The 18,939-nt window shown below is 40.9% G+C and overlaps 2 protein-coding genes across 2 annotated transcripts in view; one reads left to right on the forward strand and one right to left on the reverse strand.

Moving 5' to 3' along the window:
* The window catches only part of LOC135209910 (4-hydroxybutyrate coenzyme A transferase-like), a 29,154-nt gene extending 23,777 nt beyond the window's left edge, over window positions 1–5,377 (forward strand). The window contains exons 7-8 of the mRNA XM_064242650.1: window positions 5,022–5,150; window positions 5,310–5,377. Of these exons, the coding sequence (XP_064098720.1) occupies window positions 5,022–5,150; window positions 5,310–5,377 (197 nt within the window). The remainder of the gene's footprint in view (window positions 1–5,021; window positions 5,151–5,309) is intronic.
* The window catches only part of LOC135210124 (4-hydroxybutyrate coenzyme A transferase-like), a 110,089-nt gene that overhangs the window by 88,083 nt on the left and 3,067 nt on the right, over window positions 1–18,939 (reverse strand). The gene's annotated exons all lie outside the window — the stretch shown is intronic.

Below are 18,939 nucleotides of genomic sequence, written 5' to 3' on the forward strand. Positions count from 1 at the left end.
CCATGATGGTTTGGAACCTACTTAGTGGAGGCAGCATTTGAGTCTCCAGGTCACGATAACTACTTACTGGAGACAGCATTGAAGTCTCCATGGTGTGATAACCTACTTACTGGAGGCCCATTGGAGTCTCCAGGTCAGATAACTACTTACGGGCGCATGAGTTCCATGGGTTGTGGATAACGACTTTAGTGGAGGCAGCATTGGAGTCTCCGGTCCACCGATACTACTTACTAGCCATTGAAGTCTCCATGGTTGTGGAAAATAACTATTACTGGACAGCATTGGAGTCTCCAGGTCACAGATAACTACTTACTGGATACGAGCATTGAAGTCTCCATGTCAGATAACAACTTCTTACTGGAGACAGCATTTGTGTTGAAGTCTCCAGGTCACAGATACCCAGCTTACTGAGGACAGCATTGGAGTCTCCAGGTCACAGATAACCCACTACTGTAGAACACATAGCATTGAGTCTCCAGGTCACAGATAACCACTACTGGAAGAGAGCATTGAAGTCTCATGTCACAGATAACCACTTACTGGAGACAGCATTGAAGTCTCCAGTCACAGATAACCACTTATACTGAGACGAGCATTGCAAGTCTCCAGGTCACAGATAAACCACTTACTGGAGACAGCATTGAAGTCTCAGTCACGGGGGGGGGTGATAACCACTTACTTGGAGACGATCATTGGAGTCTCCAGGTCACAGATACCACTTACTGGAGACAGCATTGGAGTCTCCAGGTCACAGATAACCACTTACTGAGAGACAGCATTGAAGTCTCCAGGTCAACAGATACCACTTACTGGAGACAGCATTGAAGTCTCCAGGTCACAGATAACCACTTACTGGAGACAGCATTGAAGTCTCCAGGTCACAGATAATCACTTACTGGAGACAACATTGAAGTCTCCAGGGATGTGGATAACTATTTAGTGGAGGCAGCATTGGAGTCTCCAGGTCACAGATAACCACTTACTGGAGACAGCATTGGAGTCTCCAGGGATGTGGATAACTACTTATTGGAGGCAGCATTGGAGTCTCGAGGTCACCTGGAGACTTCAATGCTGCCTCCAGTAAGTAGTTATCAATATTCTTGCATATCTGCCTGTTTCTATTAATGCATTGTTTTGTAGACTGGCCCACCTCAAAGTTCACCCAGCTTGATTACCTCCATATTGATACGTTTACCTGTCTAATAAGGTTTAGTTGTTGTTCATATTTTTGGAGACTTCAATACTGCTTGCTCTTCAGTAAGTAGTTATCTATATACCTGCAGACTTCAATGCAGAGGGATGAAGACAGAGAGACTGTCAGTGTCAGTCATGGCATTCCAATGTGAGACATAGGCCTAGGCTAAGGTCAGAAGAATCCAGCCTTGCGGACTCTACACTAACTTTAGTACATCTCTCACATCTCGTACGTAGGTTTGGTTGGCGTTGACCTGCTTAAAATGTTCATGATTGACAGGAAAAGCACCACAAGAAGGAACTAAAAGTTTGTGCATCCTGTTGCTCTAAGTACTTTCAAAAATACTTTCATCTCAGAATTATATCTTGAGCTGTCAGAAAGCTTTATTTGCATAAAAATATTTAATAGGTAGTAACAGATTTCTTTGCTTCGAAAGGAAAATTAAACTTGGTGAAATGCCAGTCGAATCAAATTTACTCAGAAAATCAAATAACAGGTTAATCATTTGCAGAAGCCTTTTGGCTACCACATCAAAGGCAACACTAAATTCTGTTAGACCTAAGTACTGCTGCTTTCTAATCATGAGGAGAATGGTTAAAAGACTCGTTTAATTTGATCCTAACAATAAGAATAACAAAAATTGACACTGATCCTCTGATCAGGGAAGGGTCAGGCTAATACAAAGCTGTAATTACTGGAATCAGGAACAATGCTTGTTAAACATGAAAAAGAATGAATAACAATCATAGTGGATGTAGCCAACTGAACTACGTGTTCCCTTCAAGATTACTTTGGTGCTCATTTTCACACACAAACTAATCAAATTCAGTTTCCATTAAAATTTTATTTAAAAAAAAAATAAATAATGGACAAGGATGCAAAAATAGCAAAAATGTATCTTGGATTCATTGAATTGACAAATCCACGGGATCATAAATGTTGACAAATTTGAGACTAAAGCGACAAGAAATCCAGTCACGAATCCCATGAGACGAAAGGCCGAGATGAAAACTCATCGACTGCAAACTATTCCTTTTTATCCACTCTTGGGTTGGTATATAAGGACCATCAGGGTGGTTAAGGTGTATTGTTACTCGGATGACTCGAGTTTAACAACGACCAGAGAAATTTCCATCTAGGCTACTCTGGTGAGAAATGGCTCGAAAAAAAAAAAAAGTATGAGTTACACACTGGATACATCGGTTCCTTTACACATCTGGTGGTCTGTAATTTTTCCCCAAAGCCTTCCATATCGTAACCTGTCAATGGCTATCATAATTGCCTTTATGAAATTATATTTATATGTCTTGGTATTTGCGGTTTATAATTTCATTATTTTATAAATAGATGGATTGTGCAAATCCAAAGCGTATTTCCATTCAAATAACGTTCTGAAATTGACACCTAATAATGATCTACCATGAACAAAAGTAGGATCACAGGAAACGCCTGCACAGCCACACCTGAATGAAACAAAGGTTGATGATTATGGTTAAATAGGACTGAATATGATTTTTACTATTGCTTGTTTATTGCTGTTACTAAACTATTTTTCTATTTAACATCGACTGAGTTCACTGGTAATGTGAACTGTTATTCGTGTATCATTAACATATTGTCTACAGTAGTGATTAGAAAATATGAACATTGGCATCCAATAGCTCGACCATTCCATACGTCGTTTAAAAGGACAAACAAACAGGCTTCATTGATGTGTTACCTGACCATTATCATGAAACAGAAGGGGATGGGTTAAAGGAACACTGAGGCAACTGTACCATCCACTAATATGAATCCATGGTCAAGAGAATTATTTCTAAAAAGCTCAACTAGATGTAGAGCATCCGCAAACACGTTTAGTATTTGCTGTTGTCCATTGGATAAATAAAGGACCTTCCTCGAATCCTCGTGGTACCCTAAGGCGACTAGGCGAGGTTGAGTTGACGTCATGCTCTCGACATGCGTAGAAGCTTATTTTGGGTCAGCGCTGACAAGACCTCCCATACTCTTTGGACCTTGAGTTGAACAATATTAAAATAGTAAATGAAAGAACAAAGCTTTTCACAATGAAACTTAGCACAAATGATTAACAAAATTATTCGTCATTGCGGTGATACTACACAGCTAACTTTGAGGTAGAGGGAGGTAGCGTTTATATTGTTTAGAAATAATGAATGAATGACTAGTTATCTTGCATTGTGGTATTGTTGAGGAGAGAAGAAGAGACAGTAAAATCTTTACTATATGTACATAAAAGCTCTGTAATAAACAAAATGGCGCCGTTTTCAGCTTCTGCATGCCTTTAGATTGTTTGTTTAAGCGGCTTCCTTGCGAAAAGTTATTTCATTTCTCTTTCCTTTTCTTGCATTCTTGACTTATTACTTATTTTTTTGTAAAATCCTCATGTTTGCTTTTAAAAGTCTGCCATTTGCCAACAGGAAGTTGATGTATTGTGGCATAATTAATCTATTTCGTGCACTTATGAACAAAGTGTAAACATGCTGATTACTCTCTCTCTCTCTGACACAATTGGACACACACACATACCATCGATTCCATTAATTATCTTTGTACCTAATGTGAATAAAATTTATTTTATCAACCTTTGCATACTGCAATCAATTTGGTTTGCTCAAAAGGTTTTCCCTCTCTCCTCCCTCCATACCCCCGCTGGCCGGCGCTATTTTTACAAAGTTCGTAAATTGTACACAGAAAAAATACAATTTATAAAATTTTACTAAATATAACTTATTGAACACATTAATAATAGAAAAAAATGTGAAAAGGGGGACTTTTCGGGTTGGCTGGAACGAATTGTCCTGATTCCTTTTATTTCTTATGTTTTGTTTTGTTTGTTTATGGGGATATTTTTTTCATATTTCGAACAAATCGTATTAAAAACAGCCTTCTGGAACGGATTAAGTTCTTAGTAGGAGGTACTACTGTACTTTTAAATCTTTAAGAAAATTACTGGTTTGTGGCTATAAATTTGCACTCATGCATCACTCCTTTATAAAAATTGATTTAATAAGGCTTCTAAAATTGGCTGACCACTGGCCCCATGCATTACAATGCTACTTTGACTCAAGTTGAGAAGTAACTGGAGCACAATTGTAAAATATTTCTCCTGAAAAAAAAAAAAAAATGCTAGAAGTGAATTTTACTGGTTTTTACAAAAAGTTATTGTAGCTTAATGTTTACAAAATATACTATACAGGCACACACCAAATATAACTACATGCATCATACTGTCGCATAGCTGGAGTTGGGCGAGTGAATTCCCCAAACTGCATAATGCTGATAAATTTGTTTAATACTCTGTATCAGAAAGTCAAATGCCAGGTTTATTCACACTAAATAGAAAGTTCTTCTCTACTTCAACTGTGTTCCCTTCATTAGCTTTTCTTAAAGGCAACAGTTTGTTCTGTACAGTTTTTTTTTTTTTTTTTTTTTTTTTTTTTTTTTTTTTTTAAATAGACTAAATTAATACAGTGTTTAATACAGTTACATTCTTGCAGAAGTAAAAAAAATTATTTTAAAATATCAATTGGTCCAAAGGCCAGGTCTACATAAATTTGTATTGCCTTTGGTGTTTGTTACTAATGGTACTGTTCTTCATTATTCATAGTAAATTTAATTACTTCTTGCATTTTTTTTCTGATCTATTCCTTCTATGTATTACAAAATATTTTAATATAACTATAGCATGATCTTACCATCAAGTGGAATTCATTTATTTTTCAAGTTACAGCACATAATTTTTGGGGTTTAGCAATTAATGAACATTTACTTGCTACATTAAATTAATTTCTTTTACATTTTGAAGGTGTTGGTGGGCAAGTGGATTTCTTAAGAGGAGCTGCAGTTTGTAGGGATGGCTTAGGAAAGCCTATCTTAGCCATGCCTTCTGTAACATCTCGTGGAGAATCCAAAATTGTTCCCTTCCTAAAGCAAGGTACGTAATATGATTGTTACATCCTATGTTAATTTTCCTTTTTTCACAGTATATGTAGTGGCATTGATATTTCAAATTTTTCCTTTAGTAGTAGTTTTTTCTGTGCTCACTTCTACTGCCACTGTGTCATCAAGTTACCAATGAACCCCTTCCCAACAGATCGTGTGGTATCTCTTGACTATGGTGTGGATTCTTGGGTAGACTTGCATTTATGTACAGCATTTTGATGTTTGCCTATAGGTACTGATGTACATATGATCGGGGGTGAAGTCATTTACTTCAGCAAGTTGGGTTGGATGTGGTTCTTACACTGCTCAAAAAAAAAATTGAAGGAGAGATCTATTTAGTCTTTGATATGTAGAGTAAATGACAGCAAGCTAGGAAATATTGGTATTGCTTTTAAGATCCTTTTTTTCTTTGACTCATGTGTTTTCAGCCCCTTCCTCAGCTTTGTTGTGAACTAGGAAGCCGTTCAGGTTCATGTACCCCTCATTTACATCTAACTTTAGGCTGCAGTCCATAGAGCCTCAACCCAGCCCTCTCCAGGTATTCACTGCCAGTAGTGCCCTGTTAAAAAAATTCATGGGACCCGATCAATGAACTTGCCATTCAGTGCCAAACCATACACCAGGAACTTCATAACTGCAGACATTACAATTGCACTTCTTGGAGCAGATTTCCTGAAGACCAATGACACACTAGTGCACATAGCCAGACACCAGCTGAGACCAAAGATCCATTACCTACTTCAGGAATTCCTGAAATATTTCAAGACACCCTCCAGCATGAAAATACCAGCCTCACAAACCGTATGTCAAACACCACATTGTCAGCAAGGGCCCCCCACTCCACACATGCTTCAGGGGTTTGGCCCCAGACAAACTGGCCTACACCAAACAGTTATTCCATGACATGGGAGCAGGCAGGAATTTACCAGAAAGCCTCCAGCTTGTGGGCATCCCCCTTCACATGGTACCTAAAGCAGAAGGTACATGGCAGTCCTGCGGTGACTACAGATGGCTCGATGTCAAGACAGAGCCACCTAATTGGAAGGAGCTAGAGTATTTACAAAAATTGGCCTCCTGAAGAGGGGTATTGCCAAGTCCCAATAGCAAAAGATAGAGAGAACAGCCATCATCACCCCTTTTGGAACATACACTTTCAACAGTTGTTTCAGCCTCTGGAACACAGGAGCAGCTTTCCAGCCACTTGTGGACAAAATCCTCAGAAAATTTCCCTGCTGTCATCTTCACCGACAACATTCTAGTTTTCATTCCGACATCATTCTAATTTTCATTCCGAACTGCAAGTACATCAGACATAAGGCAAGTCCAACAGAAACTAAGAGAAAGCATACTAGTAGTAGTCTGACAAGATGAATGTGAATGGGTTGAAAGCACAATGTATAATTTCTCGGCCATCAAATAAACCCCCAAGGAATAAAACTGCTGCCAGGCAGAGCTAGCCAGCCACACAGCCTGGTTCTGGTGCTAGTATGGATGCTGACAGTGAGGCAATGGGGAGAATCCCTCGAGTCACTAAGTGAGCCAGTGTTGTGGCACTATCTCTGCCTGAGGTAGACCGATTACCACCTAATGATTGTGGATCTTTGCTCTCCCCAGAGGAGGGAGAGCGCATGGAATAAGCCATCTAAGGAATTTTACACAAATTTTCAGTTCTCCTTCTTCCACCTATATGGGGAACATGGTTGAGGAGGAGTCCAATGATGACGAAGATGAGGAGGGAGAGCGCCACTGAGCCGCCTTCCCTTTCTCCCTGCTGGTCACAGCCTTTTGCATCACAGGATGGGCCAAAGCTGGAACTCTAGAAAACAAGTCTTACCATAACATTAATTTCCTTTGGCTAGTTAACAAGCCACAACAGATGGGCTGCCTGTAATGTTAAAGGAAGGCCATGTCTACTGCAGGTGCTCCAGAGACATACTTGAATGATCACACTGTCAAAGGGCAACAAAGTTGTTGATGGATCACCTCTCAGGAGCTGCTAAATCATCAGGCTCAAGTTTGTGGCCTATTGCTACTCTTCTTGAACAAGTGGCCCATGCAGAGGGAAGAAGAACAGAAGAAGGTGCTGGGGGTTGGAAGGAACTAGAAAGGTTTGGAGGTATTCCTTGATGAGTATCTCACCCCAGGACTAGCTGGCAAGCATCTTCTATCCTCCTTCCTCCTCTTCCAAACCTAATCCAATGTGGCAAATCAGTCGGTACTTTCCTTGCAAGGAGAACCCTAGAACAGGATTGATTGATTGATTGATTGAGAGTTATCTGGCGTCACAACTACCAGGGTCACCGACGCCGAATACTAAATGTGATCTTTTAACTTTTATAATATATTATACAACATTCAAAATAACTATCTTTATGAGAGATATATAATTTGATTTAAAAAAATAAATAAAATTTCTGATATATAAATAATATTCCGATAAAAAGAATTGTGATTGATCACATAACAGTAAAACTATTAAATAGAAAAAAAAATGTATATACTAAGACAGCACAGCTGTCAGATATATTTGAGAAGACCAGCTTCTTTGATAAAAGAGATAATGTTATTAATACATGCGCTTTCTCCCAACAGTTTTGCCATGCTATAATTACCCCCTGCTCCACTACTATAACCTAAAAACGATTTTAAGTTCCACCAGACTGGGACACTCAACCAGCAAATGCCTAACGGTTAGTGGAACTAAGCAATCGTCACAGAAGGGCTCATTCTCCCCATCCATCAAATAGCCATGAGTTAAACGCGTATGGCCAATACGTAATCTACACAATACAATCTCCCACTTCCTTGGTATTAGGTCATATTTCCAAGGGTGTGTCTGACTAGTAATTTCTTTCATTTTATTGGGGCCTACTCTGTCCCACTGAAGTACCCATAACTGCTGGATGGATTTCCATATATCATAGAATGTATCTCGATATGGAACAGGGCATTTTCTCGGTACCAAAGTTTGCGCTGCTGATTTGGCTAGCTTGTCTGCCTCTTCGTTTCCCGATATGTTCACATGGGCGGGAACCCAACAAAATGAAACAATGCTGCCTCTATTTGGTGCAAAAAAAACCACTGCAAGATCTTCAACACCAAGGGATGATCAGTATTAAAGACTTCCAGGGACTGTAGGGCACTTTTGGAGTCACAAAATATTGTATAGCTACAAACTGGGAGTGTTGTAATATGTTCCAGTGCTATTAGGATGCCATACAATTCAGCTGTAAAGTTTGAGGCAACAGAAGGAAGTGCACCTCTTCGGTTAAAAGATTCGCTAAAAAAACCCCATATCCAACGCCAGCATTGGACTTAGAGCCTCAGTAAATATAAAACTTGTATCTACATGCTCTGATACATGCTCTAAAAATATGGACCTCATTTCCTCATCAGATTTATCCCTCTTTGCTCCACTGAAGTACCTGCAGAATTTCACATCAGGTAACCTCCGGACAGGAGTACTGGGATACACAAAGGGGATAATGGGAAATTTTTTTAATATTCGTATCCTCTAAAATATTTTTTTAATTCTATAGCTAAAAGGAGTGGATTACCTTGGATGACTTTCATAAAAACCGTTAAAAATATTTCTACTTGCCACAGCAAATGCCAGAGATTTGGGGAGTCTTTGCACTCTAAACCAGTACCGAAGTAATGATGACTGGCGATAGAGTTCAAGGGGCATCTCTCCTGCATCAACTAGCATACTAGGTATTGGTGACGACCGGAAAGCTCCTGTGGCTATACGAATACCTGAATGATGCACCGAATCTAAAATTCTCAAGTTAGATGAGGAGGCTGAAGAATAAACTTCACAACCATATGACAGCTTTGACAAGATTAGGGATTTATGAAGCTTTAGTAACAGATTTCTATTAGCTCCCCAACTGGTGTGAGAAAGCACCTTCAAGATGTGTAGAGCTTCTAGGCTCTTTGCTTTTATATGTTTGATATGGGGGACCCAAGTCAACCTACTGTCAAAAACTAGGCCTAAGAAGCGTGCTTGTTCTACACATGGGATTCTACGGCCATACAAATACAGGTCTGGATCAGGATGCACTCCCCTGATCCGACAGAAGTGGACAGTAGTAGTCTTGCTTACAGAGATTTTAAAACCCTGTTTCTCAGCCCAACTTACTATTTTATTTATTGTTAATTGTAGCTTTCTTTCTGCTACAGTCATCCGGGGGTGGCAGCAAAGGATATTGACAAGTCATCCACAAACAGTGTCTTTAAAACCTCTCTTGGAATGACAGCTGCAACACTGTTTATGGCCAGAGCAAAAAGTGTTACACTGAGAACACTACCCTGGGGAACACCTTCTTCTTGGCACTTTTTCTCTGATAAAGTACTGCCAACTTTAACTTTAAAATACCTACGATGTAAAAAGGATTTCACAAATAAAGGTAATTTGCCTCGTAGACCACTATTATGCATAGTCTTCAGAATCCCATGTCTCCAAGCAGTGTCATATGCCTTTTCTATATCAAAAAAACACTGTCACATGGTGTTGCTTGGAGGCAAAGGCTTCACAGACAGAGGCTTCGAGTTGCAGTAAGATGTCCAGGGTGGAGTGCATTTTTCGAAAACCACACTGAGAGGGCGTTAGAATATTGTTTGTGCTCTAGATAACCACATCAAAGTCTTACATTTACCATTTTTTCCATCAATTTACATAAACAACATGTTAAAGCAATGGGGCGGTAACTTGCTGCAGAGAGAGGATCTTTTCCAGGCTTAAGGAATGGTAACATGGTAGCTAATTCCCATATGTTAGGGTAGCTGCTTTCATCCCATATTCTATTGATAATACTTATTGTAAAAAGTTTTGTGTTCTTTGAAATGTGTTTAAACATTTCATAAGGGGGGAATCTCATCTGGACCAGGGGCAGTGTTCTTGCTCCTAGCTAAAGCAGAGTCAAATTCCCTTTCAGAAAAAGGCATATTATATGATTCAGCTTTGTTTGATGAAAAGTCAAGTACCTGTTGTTCTTCCATCATTCTGAAATGATGTCCTGGGGAACTATCTGATTTTTCAGAGACTCGAGCAAAGTGTTCAGAAAACATATCACTAATTTCTGTGGCATCAGTAACATGATTATTATTCAATTTAAGTACTGGAGGAGGACTGGGTGTAAATTTACCCTGAATTTTTCTTTTCTTCCAAATGCTACAGACTGGTGTTCTGCTGTTAATAGAGGATACATATCCGGCCCATGCTTGTCTTCTGGCAGCTTTCATGGCTTTTCGAAATCGTGCCCTACACTGTTTGTAAATTATGACATTGTCCAAGGTGCGATGTCTACGGCACCTGGTCAATGATGACCTGGTAGCTCGGTGTAACAACCTTAGGTCTTCTGACCACCATGGTACTGGCCGTCTCCTGAATAGTCCTTTAGTTCGAGGAATTGAGTGTAGACCTGCAGTATGTAATGTTCCATTGAGTAGATCAATGGCATCATCTACACTTGGAAAATCTTTTGCATCCCCCTCCAACTCACTCAAATCTTTGAATTTTCTCCAATTTGCTTTCTCCAAGCACCACCGTGGTGATCTCGGGATAGGTGGACCATCATTGGTGTTGATCACAATTGGAGAATGGTCACTGGTATGCCAGTCATCACTTGTTCTCCAACAAAAATCAACACTGCAGTTGGAGCTACATATTGAAGGTCGATGCAGGAGACGGTGCCTGTCTGAATGTGGTAATGAGTAGGTTCTCCAGTATTAAGAAGACCTATATCTTCAGTTTCTATTAAAGATGCCATCATATTCCCTTTTTGATTTGATGTTACATCTCCCCACAATGGATGTCTACTATTGAAGTCACCAAGTAGAAGAAATGGCTCTGGTAGTTGCTCCATCAAGTATATCAAGTTCTCTTGGGAGACATGGCTATTGGGTGGAATGTAAAGGGAACATAAAGTATATTCCTTCTTAAATCAATTCTTACAGCCACAGCTTGAAGTGGAGTATTTAGTTTCACTTGGTAGTGTGGCACATCTCGACGATGTAGATGAGGGATCCACCATGATTTCCCACCTCTAATCAAATTTAGTTCTATAGTGAACATATTCCCTAGGACAAGGTGTATATTCACCTAGCATGGTCTCCTGCAAACATAACCCTACAGGGGAGTGCTCATAGATCAAAAGCTTGACTTCCTCATACTTTGCTCGCAGTCCCTGACAATTCCATTGAATAATGGAAGTGAATTTATTTATGTTTGGGACCAATATTATGGTTCCTTTTGACAAGATTGGGAGAGCTCTTTTTCCTACTAGGGGGAGGCATTTTAATGGAAGGCTTTGTTGGCCTCTTGGGTGGAGTTGCCTTCATAGAGCCAACATCTTTTCCTTCAGTGTCCTTGACACTGAAGGGTTTTTTAGTTTCTTTGCTCTCCATCTCTATCGAGACGGAGAAAGCAGAGGTGTTCTCTAAAGAGACCACCTCGAGAGTGTTTGTATTGCTGGCAGTAGACAGCTCTGCCTCTAATGAGGCAGAAGTACCAGCGAGGACTGGCACCAGCATCTGCTGGTTTGTGCCTCCAAAGAGGAATTGGCACAAAGAAGCTGGCACCAGACCAGCAACCACTGGCCTTGCCTCCAATGAGGCAGATGGTGGAGGGTGTATCTCAACTGGCACTTCAATTTTTTTCCAATTCCATACTAGGGCCTTTCTTGTTGTTGGTTCTAGTGAACCTTGTCTTTACTTTCTCATCATCAATTGACTCTAATGATTCAGTTAGCTGTCTCTTTAATGATTCTTTATTTGATTCTACATTTGTGCTCCTAACTTGAGTTTTTTTATTTGTCTCTTTCTTTTGGTTTCTTAATTTTGCTACTACAGTAGCAAAACTTAGACCGGGTCTTACAATCTTTGCTTTGCCCTCTCTCGTGCTTCCTTAAATGTTGTTCTTTCTATTACTCTAATGGCTTGTATTTCCTTTTCTAGTAAAATATATATCACACTGCTGAGACGATGATGCATGTCCCTCACCACAGTGAACACATTTAGGTTCCCTGGTGCACATTCCATGCTCATCCTCTCCACAGTTGACACATACTGCAGGATTTTCTTGCAATTTGGATCGGCATGATGGTAGGGTGTGTCCAAAATGCTGGCAATGGAAACACCTTCTGGGTCTCGGGATAACTGCTTTACCTTAAACCTATACCAGGCTGCAAAGACACATTCCGGAAGTCTTAAGGTGTCAAAAGTTAATATTAGGTAGCTGAGGTATTCTGTTATTATCAACCTTCTTTGTCATCCTGTCCACCTTTATTACACCCTGGTCTTTTAATTCTGTCAAAAGTCTCTCCTCAGAGAAAGCCATCAACTGAGGGGCATAAATCAAGCCCTTGCTGGAGTTAAGGCTGGAGTGGGGAGTACACTCCACCGTAACTCCCGCAAGGTCCGACAATCCCATCAAACTTGATACTTTCCTCTGGGGAGATGCTTTCTACCAGGAGCATGTTTCCATTCTGCGGTGTTATTTTTGGCTGTCTGCCACAACATTTAATGATTTCCCTATGCACTTGAAAAATGTCTATACTGTCACCTTCTAGCTTTAAATTAAGGTATTTATTAAAGGAATTGGGTACAAAGACCCAGGAGCTATTTCATATTTATTATTTTTCTTCATGGCAAATGGTTCCAGTGTGACAATACTGGAACCAGATGCTTTTTGTTTAGTTTTCCTGGCTGTATTATATTTACTCACATTGCTTTGGGTCGTCAACTGTGTCCGTCTGTCATTCGGCCCAGGGATCAATACACTGATCCTGGGGACCGACCATGGAAAATTGATGTTTGGGTTCCGAAGGACAAGTCCTTTGATGAAAGCATAGGGTCGTCAAACAGAAATAGGGGGGGTTGCCATAAAACGTAAAATACATAGTTCATCCAGATATTCCCCATACCCACCATGGAGTCACACTTAGAGGACGGGTCATCCCTTTTTATTAGGGTCGTCTAGGGTAATTACTGGATATACACCCTATCCCCAGTGCTAAGGCGTCATGATCCCCGTCCTCGAGATCAGACCCGGCATTGAGGATAGGGTTTGACATTAAACTTTCCCCTCGCTCGACCACGTCAGGTACTAGAGTTCTACGGGTGAGGTGGCATGCCGTCCATCCTCACCCTCCTTCAAATCCCAAGATTTAGACTAAATCATGTCCAAAACCAAGCCAATAGTCGTCGTCATAGAATCCATACCTTATAGGGGGAGGAAGGCAGAAAGATGAAATGTTTTTAGTAGAAGAAAAAGGGCTGACTTATTTCGTTGGATCAAAAGCTGGGACCAAGGCCCAGCGAGAAAGCAGTTCCCACCAGGCATCAGGCCCAGCTGCTGAACCCTAAGCCCCCATCCTCGGCAAGGCTTCAGCAATCTGGGGGGCCCTAGAACAGGACTCTCCCTTGCAGGAACAAGGTGAGGATCCATAGTTGAATAATGAGTGAGACTGGTTTGGATAGCTAGGAAATAATGGATCTGCTGCACATAATAATACATACTTGATGCTACTTGCTCTTCTTTTTCAGGAATTTGTATGGAAACATTCTGTTGATAAAATGAGACTAACACACGTAAAAGGTTTGTTGTGAAACATAGGCTCGCTTAGGGAATACAGTGTAAGCCTAACTCTCTGCAAGAGCTAATTAGTGATATATGCACAGAATATCCAAATTAATTACCCTGCACAATCAACACAATTTATCAGTAGTTATCACATCAAAATCATGATGAATGCAGAAGAGAATGCTTGGGAGATTACTATCACAAGGGATATCTTTTGATAAATGAACAAATATATACACTGCTCGAAACAATTGGTGAAGTGCTTTTCTTAATCTTATAGCAGAGTAAATGACAGCAGGGTAGGAAATATTGTTACTGCTTCTAAGATCCTAGTTTTCTTTATGACTTTAGTGTTTTCAACTCCTTCCTCATCTTTGTTGTGAACATACAAGCTGCTTAGGTTCAAGTACCCCCTCATTTACATCTAACTTTAGGCTGCAGTCCATACAGTGTACTCTCGGACTGACTGCCACATTGAGTTTCTTCATTATCTTCCTTCTTGACATTATGCTCTTCCTTGCTTGCAGATTGTGCTTGGTGGTACTTAGAGGAACCGGAGGTAGCAAGGGCTGTCCAGATGTTGGAGGATGGTCTTTTACAAAGGAATGTAGCCAACAGACTGGGTATGTCCAGAAGTATTGTTGCTAGGCAATGGTTGAGGTATCAAGAGATGGGAAGGTACGGTAGGCTTCTTGGAGAGGGTTGCAGACTATGCACAATCCCTCAGGATCAATATCTACGTGTGATAGCTCTACAAAACAGTCTGTCAACTACAAGAAGTGTCCAAATAGCATTCCATCAGGGTACTCTAAGGCATATTAGTGATCAGACATTGAAGAACAGGTTACATGAAGATGGCTTGAGGAGCAGATGCCGGGCAAGATGCCCAGAACTCACCCCCCAACAATGAGCAGCCCATCTGGCATTAGCACATGATCACTGAAATTGACAGGTGCATTACTGCAGTCATTTTCTTTATTGATGAGATCAAATATCACATTTCTACTTGTTGCATGCAGCCTATTGTTCACTTGGGTGTCTCGAAACAACACTAACACACCAGTCACAAGTAGGAATGTGATATTGCTCCTCAGTCAAGAAGACAGACCGCAAGTGATGCAACTACCAATTCCGGTTATCATGTGCAAATGCCAGACGGGGTGCTTGGTGTGGGGGGAGTGTGTTCTGGGCATCTTGCAGGGCATCTGCTCCTCAAGCCATCTTCATGCAACCGTTGTTCCTCAATGTCTGATCACTAATATGCCTTTGAGTACCCTGATGGAATGCCATTTGGATGCTTCTAGTAGTTGACAGACTGTTTTGTAGAGCTACCACACGCAGATATTGATCCTGATTGTACATAGTCTATAACCCTGTCCAGGAAGCCTACCATACCTTCCTGTCTCTTGATACTTCAACCAATGTTTGGCAACAACACTACTGGACACCCAGTATGTTGGGTACATTCCTTTGTAAAAAGACCATCTTCCAACATCTGGACAGCCCTTGCTACCACTGGTTCCTCCAAGTACCGTTGAGCACATTCCGTAAGTTGGCAGAGCATAACATCAGTAGGAAGATGAAGAAACTCAATGTGGCAGTCAGTCCGAGAGTACATTGTATGGACTGCAGCCTAAAGTTAGATGTAAATGAGGGAGTACTTGAACCTGAACGCCTTCTTTGTTGTGAACTAAGATGAGGAAAGAGGTGTAAACACTAGAGTCATAAAGCAAACAAGGATCTTAGAAGCGGTAACAATATTTCAAAAGATATCCCTTGTGATAGTAGTCTCCCAAGCGCTCTTCTGCATTTATCATGAGTTTGATGTGATAACTACTGATAAATTGTGTTGACTGTGCAGGGTAATTACAGATATTCTGTGCATATATCACTAATTAGCTTTTGCAGACAGTTAGGCTTACACTGTATTCCCTATGTGAGCCATACAAATTCCTGAAAAAGAAGAGCAAGTCGCATCAAGTATGTATTATTATGTGCAGCAGATCCATTATTTCCTGCTATCCAAACCAGTCTCACTCATTATTCAAATATGGATCCTCACCTTGTTCCTGCAAGGGAGAGTCCTGTTCTAGGGTTCTCCTTGCAAGGAAAGTACCGATTGATTTGCCACAGTGGCTTAGGTTTGGAAGAAAAGGAAGGAGGATAGAAGGTGCTTGTCAGCTAGTCCTGGGGCGAGATACTCGTTGAGGAATGCCTCCAAACTTTTCCCACCTCCATCTTCTGTTCCTCTTCCCTCTGCATGGGCCACTTGTTCTAGACACTAGGCCACAAACTTGAGCCTGATGATGTAGAAGCTTCTGAGAGGTGATCCATCAACAGCTTTGTTGCCCTTTGACAATGTGAACATTCAGGTATGTCTCTGGAGTACCTGCAGTAGATATGGCCTACCTTAAACATTCCAGGCAGCCCATCTGTTGTGGCTTATTAACCCACCAACCAAAGGAAATTAATGTTGTGGTAAGATTTGTTTACTAGAGTTCCTGTCTTGGCCCATCCTGTGATGCAAAAGGCTATGTGACCAGCAGGGAGAAAGGGAAGAAGGCTCAATGGTGCTCTCCCTCCTCATCTTCGTCATCATTGGACTCCTCTTCATCCTCAACCATGTTCCTCATATAGGTGGAAGAAGGGGAACTAAAAATTTGAGTGAAAATCCTTAAGAAGGCTTTCAATGTGCTCTCCCTGCTCTGGGGAGAGCAAAGATCCACAATCATTAGGTGGTAATCAGTCTTCCTCAGGCAGAGATGGTGCCCCAACGTTGGCTCACATAGTGACTCAAGGGATTCTCCCATTGCCTCACTGTCAGCATCCATACTAGCACCAGAACCAGGCTGTGTGGCTGGCTAGCTCTGCCTGGCAGCAGTTTTATTCCTTGGGGGTTTATTTGATGGCTAAGAAATTATATATTGTGCTTTCAGCCCATTCACATTATCTTGTCGGACTACTAGTATATTTTCTCTAGTTTCTGTACGACTTACCTTTTGTCTTTGATGTACTTGTAGTAGGGAATGGAAATTAGAATGTCGTTGGTGTAGATGACACAGCAGGGAAACTCTGAGGATTTCTCCCTGAGTAGCTGGAAAGCTGCTCCTGTGTTTGAGGCTGAAACAGTTGTAGTTGAAAGTATGTGTTCTGAAAGGGGTGATGATGGCTATTCCTATATCTTTGGCTACCGGAACGTCATAGTACCCCTCTACAGGAGGCTAATTTTTGTAAATACTATGGCTCCTTCCAACTAGTTGGCTTTGTCTTGACATTGAACAATCTGTAGTCACCACAGGACTGCCATGTACTGTCTAATATAGGTACCATGTGTTGATTTCCTTTGGTAGAAATGTTAACTACTTGTTTAGTTATTTGTGTACATGCTGTTATCTGAAAACAACTTAACTACTCTACTGTAAATATCTAAATCTTTATTTAACATTACTCATATGATATTTATCTTTTCTTTTGTTTACTTAACTATAAAACTGTAAATAAGTTAGTCAGTGTATATAGAAATTTTATAGGAATGGGAATAAAGCACAGCACGCAGTTTCTGGACTTTTATGTTTCTACCAAAGGAAATCAACACCATGTGAAGGGGGATGCCCACGAGCTGGAGGCTTTCTGGTAAATTTCTGCCTGCTCCCATGTCATGGAATAATTGTTTGGTGTAGGGCAGTTTGTCTGGAGCCAAACACCTGAAGCATGTGTGGACTGGGGGCCCTGGCTGACAATGTGGTGTTAAATATATGGTTTGTGGGGCTGGTATTTTCATGATGGAGGGTGTCTTGAAATATTTCAGGAATTCCTGAGGTAGTTAATGGATCTTTGGTCCCGGCTGGTGTCTGGGTAATGTCCCACTATTGTGTCATTAGTCTTCAGGGAATCTGCTCAAGTAGTGCAATTGTAATGTCTGCTGTTATGAAGTTCCTGGTGTATGGTTTGGCACTGAATGTCAAGTTCACTGATCGGGTTCCATGAATTTTGACAAGGGCGCTGCTGGCAGTGGATACCTAGAGAAGGCTGGGGTTGAGGTGTTCTTACAGGTTGACTGGCACGAAACGACTTTCAACCGCCCACGTCGATGAGGAATTGGGTTTGATATCTCGTAAGTGATGTAAAGACACTGAGTGTTTGTCTGTACCTGAAGAAAGACTGAAAGGCAGACTTGTTTTCCGCCTTACAGACTGTTAATTTTTTGGGCTGCTGAAGCAAACCTCTTAAAAGTTTTTTGACTGCAGGCAGCAGTTATCACATTTTGGAACCTCTCCCAAATCTCTTGTGGAAGAAACATAAGCTCTTTGGAAGCTCTTCCTTTTTGGTTTTATGTTTGTTTCTTCTCCCTCCTGTAGTCTCGGGAGTGGTGAAGTCCTCTGGCTCACTGTGTTAGTCAGCCAGTCCTGCTTTGATGCTATGGTTCAGCCTTGGCTGCTGCTACAGGTGTTAGTGTGTTCTAATGATGTCTTGGCCAGATGCATTGTATAACAATGTTCACAGAAGCTCGTCGAGGGGCACGGTGGATGTGTTGAGTACTGCAGTGACTGTTTGGTGAGGCAGCTTTATTAGAAAAACTTCTCTCACCAGATCTAATGTCGTTTCTGGCTGATTGTCTCCAGTGGAAATTGTTATCAGTCGCCATAGTTTGTGTATGTGTGATGACTGCTGGTCTCCTATTGCTGCTCCTATGTTGTCTGCTTGAATACGTCGTCCGGAAAGAGAGGATGGCATCAGTTTTGCAGAATGAGGATGTATTTTCTTGGATTCGAAGATGGTCTTTGCCCTGAAGAACCAGGCCTCTGAGATCTGTGGTATGAATGGGGCTAGGCGGATGGATACTGCTGCAGTGTTGTCGCTGGCTAGGCTAACAGTGTTTGTCATCTTGATGGTCACCAGTGTATAGATGAAGTGGGTTAGAGGCAGCATCTCGGTACTTGGTAATTCATTTTCTCACATTTCTGACAAGACAAAGTTCTGCAAACAAAAAATGTAAACATCAGAGCAAGAAAGACAATTTTATGCTCAGGTGTGTTTTCTCACACCTTGAAAACCGTAATCATCCTTTGTACAAAAGAAAAAGAAAATTTCTCAATTACATATTGTTCGATAGCTTACAGTTTTACATATACTACTTAGTATATCTTCTAAAAATAAATGAAAAGATAAAGCTTTAACTGATCTTCAGATAATCAAT

The sequence above is a fragment of the Macrobrachium nipponense genome, chromosome 39 (assembly GCF_015104395.2).
Source record: "Macrobrachium nipponense isolate FS-2020 chromosome 39, ASM1510439v2, whole genome shotgun sequence".
Classification (NCBI taxonomy): Eukaryota; Metazoa; Arthropoda; class Malacostraca; order Decapoda; family Palaemonidae; genus Macrobrachium; species Macrobrachium nipponense.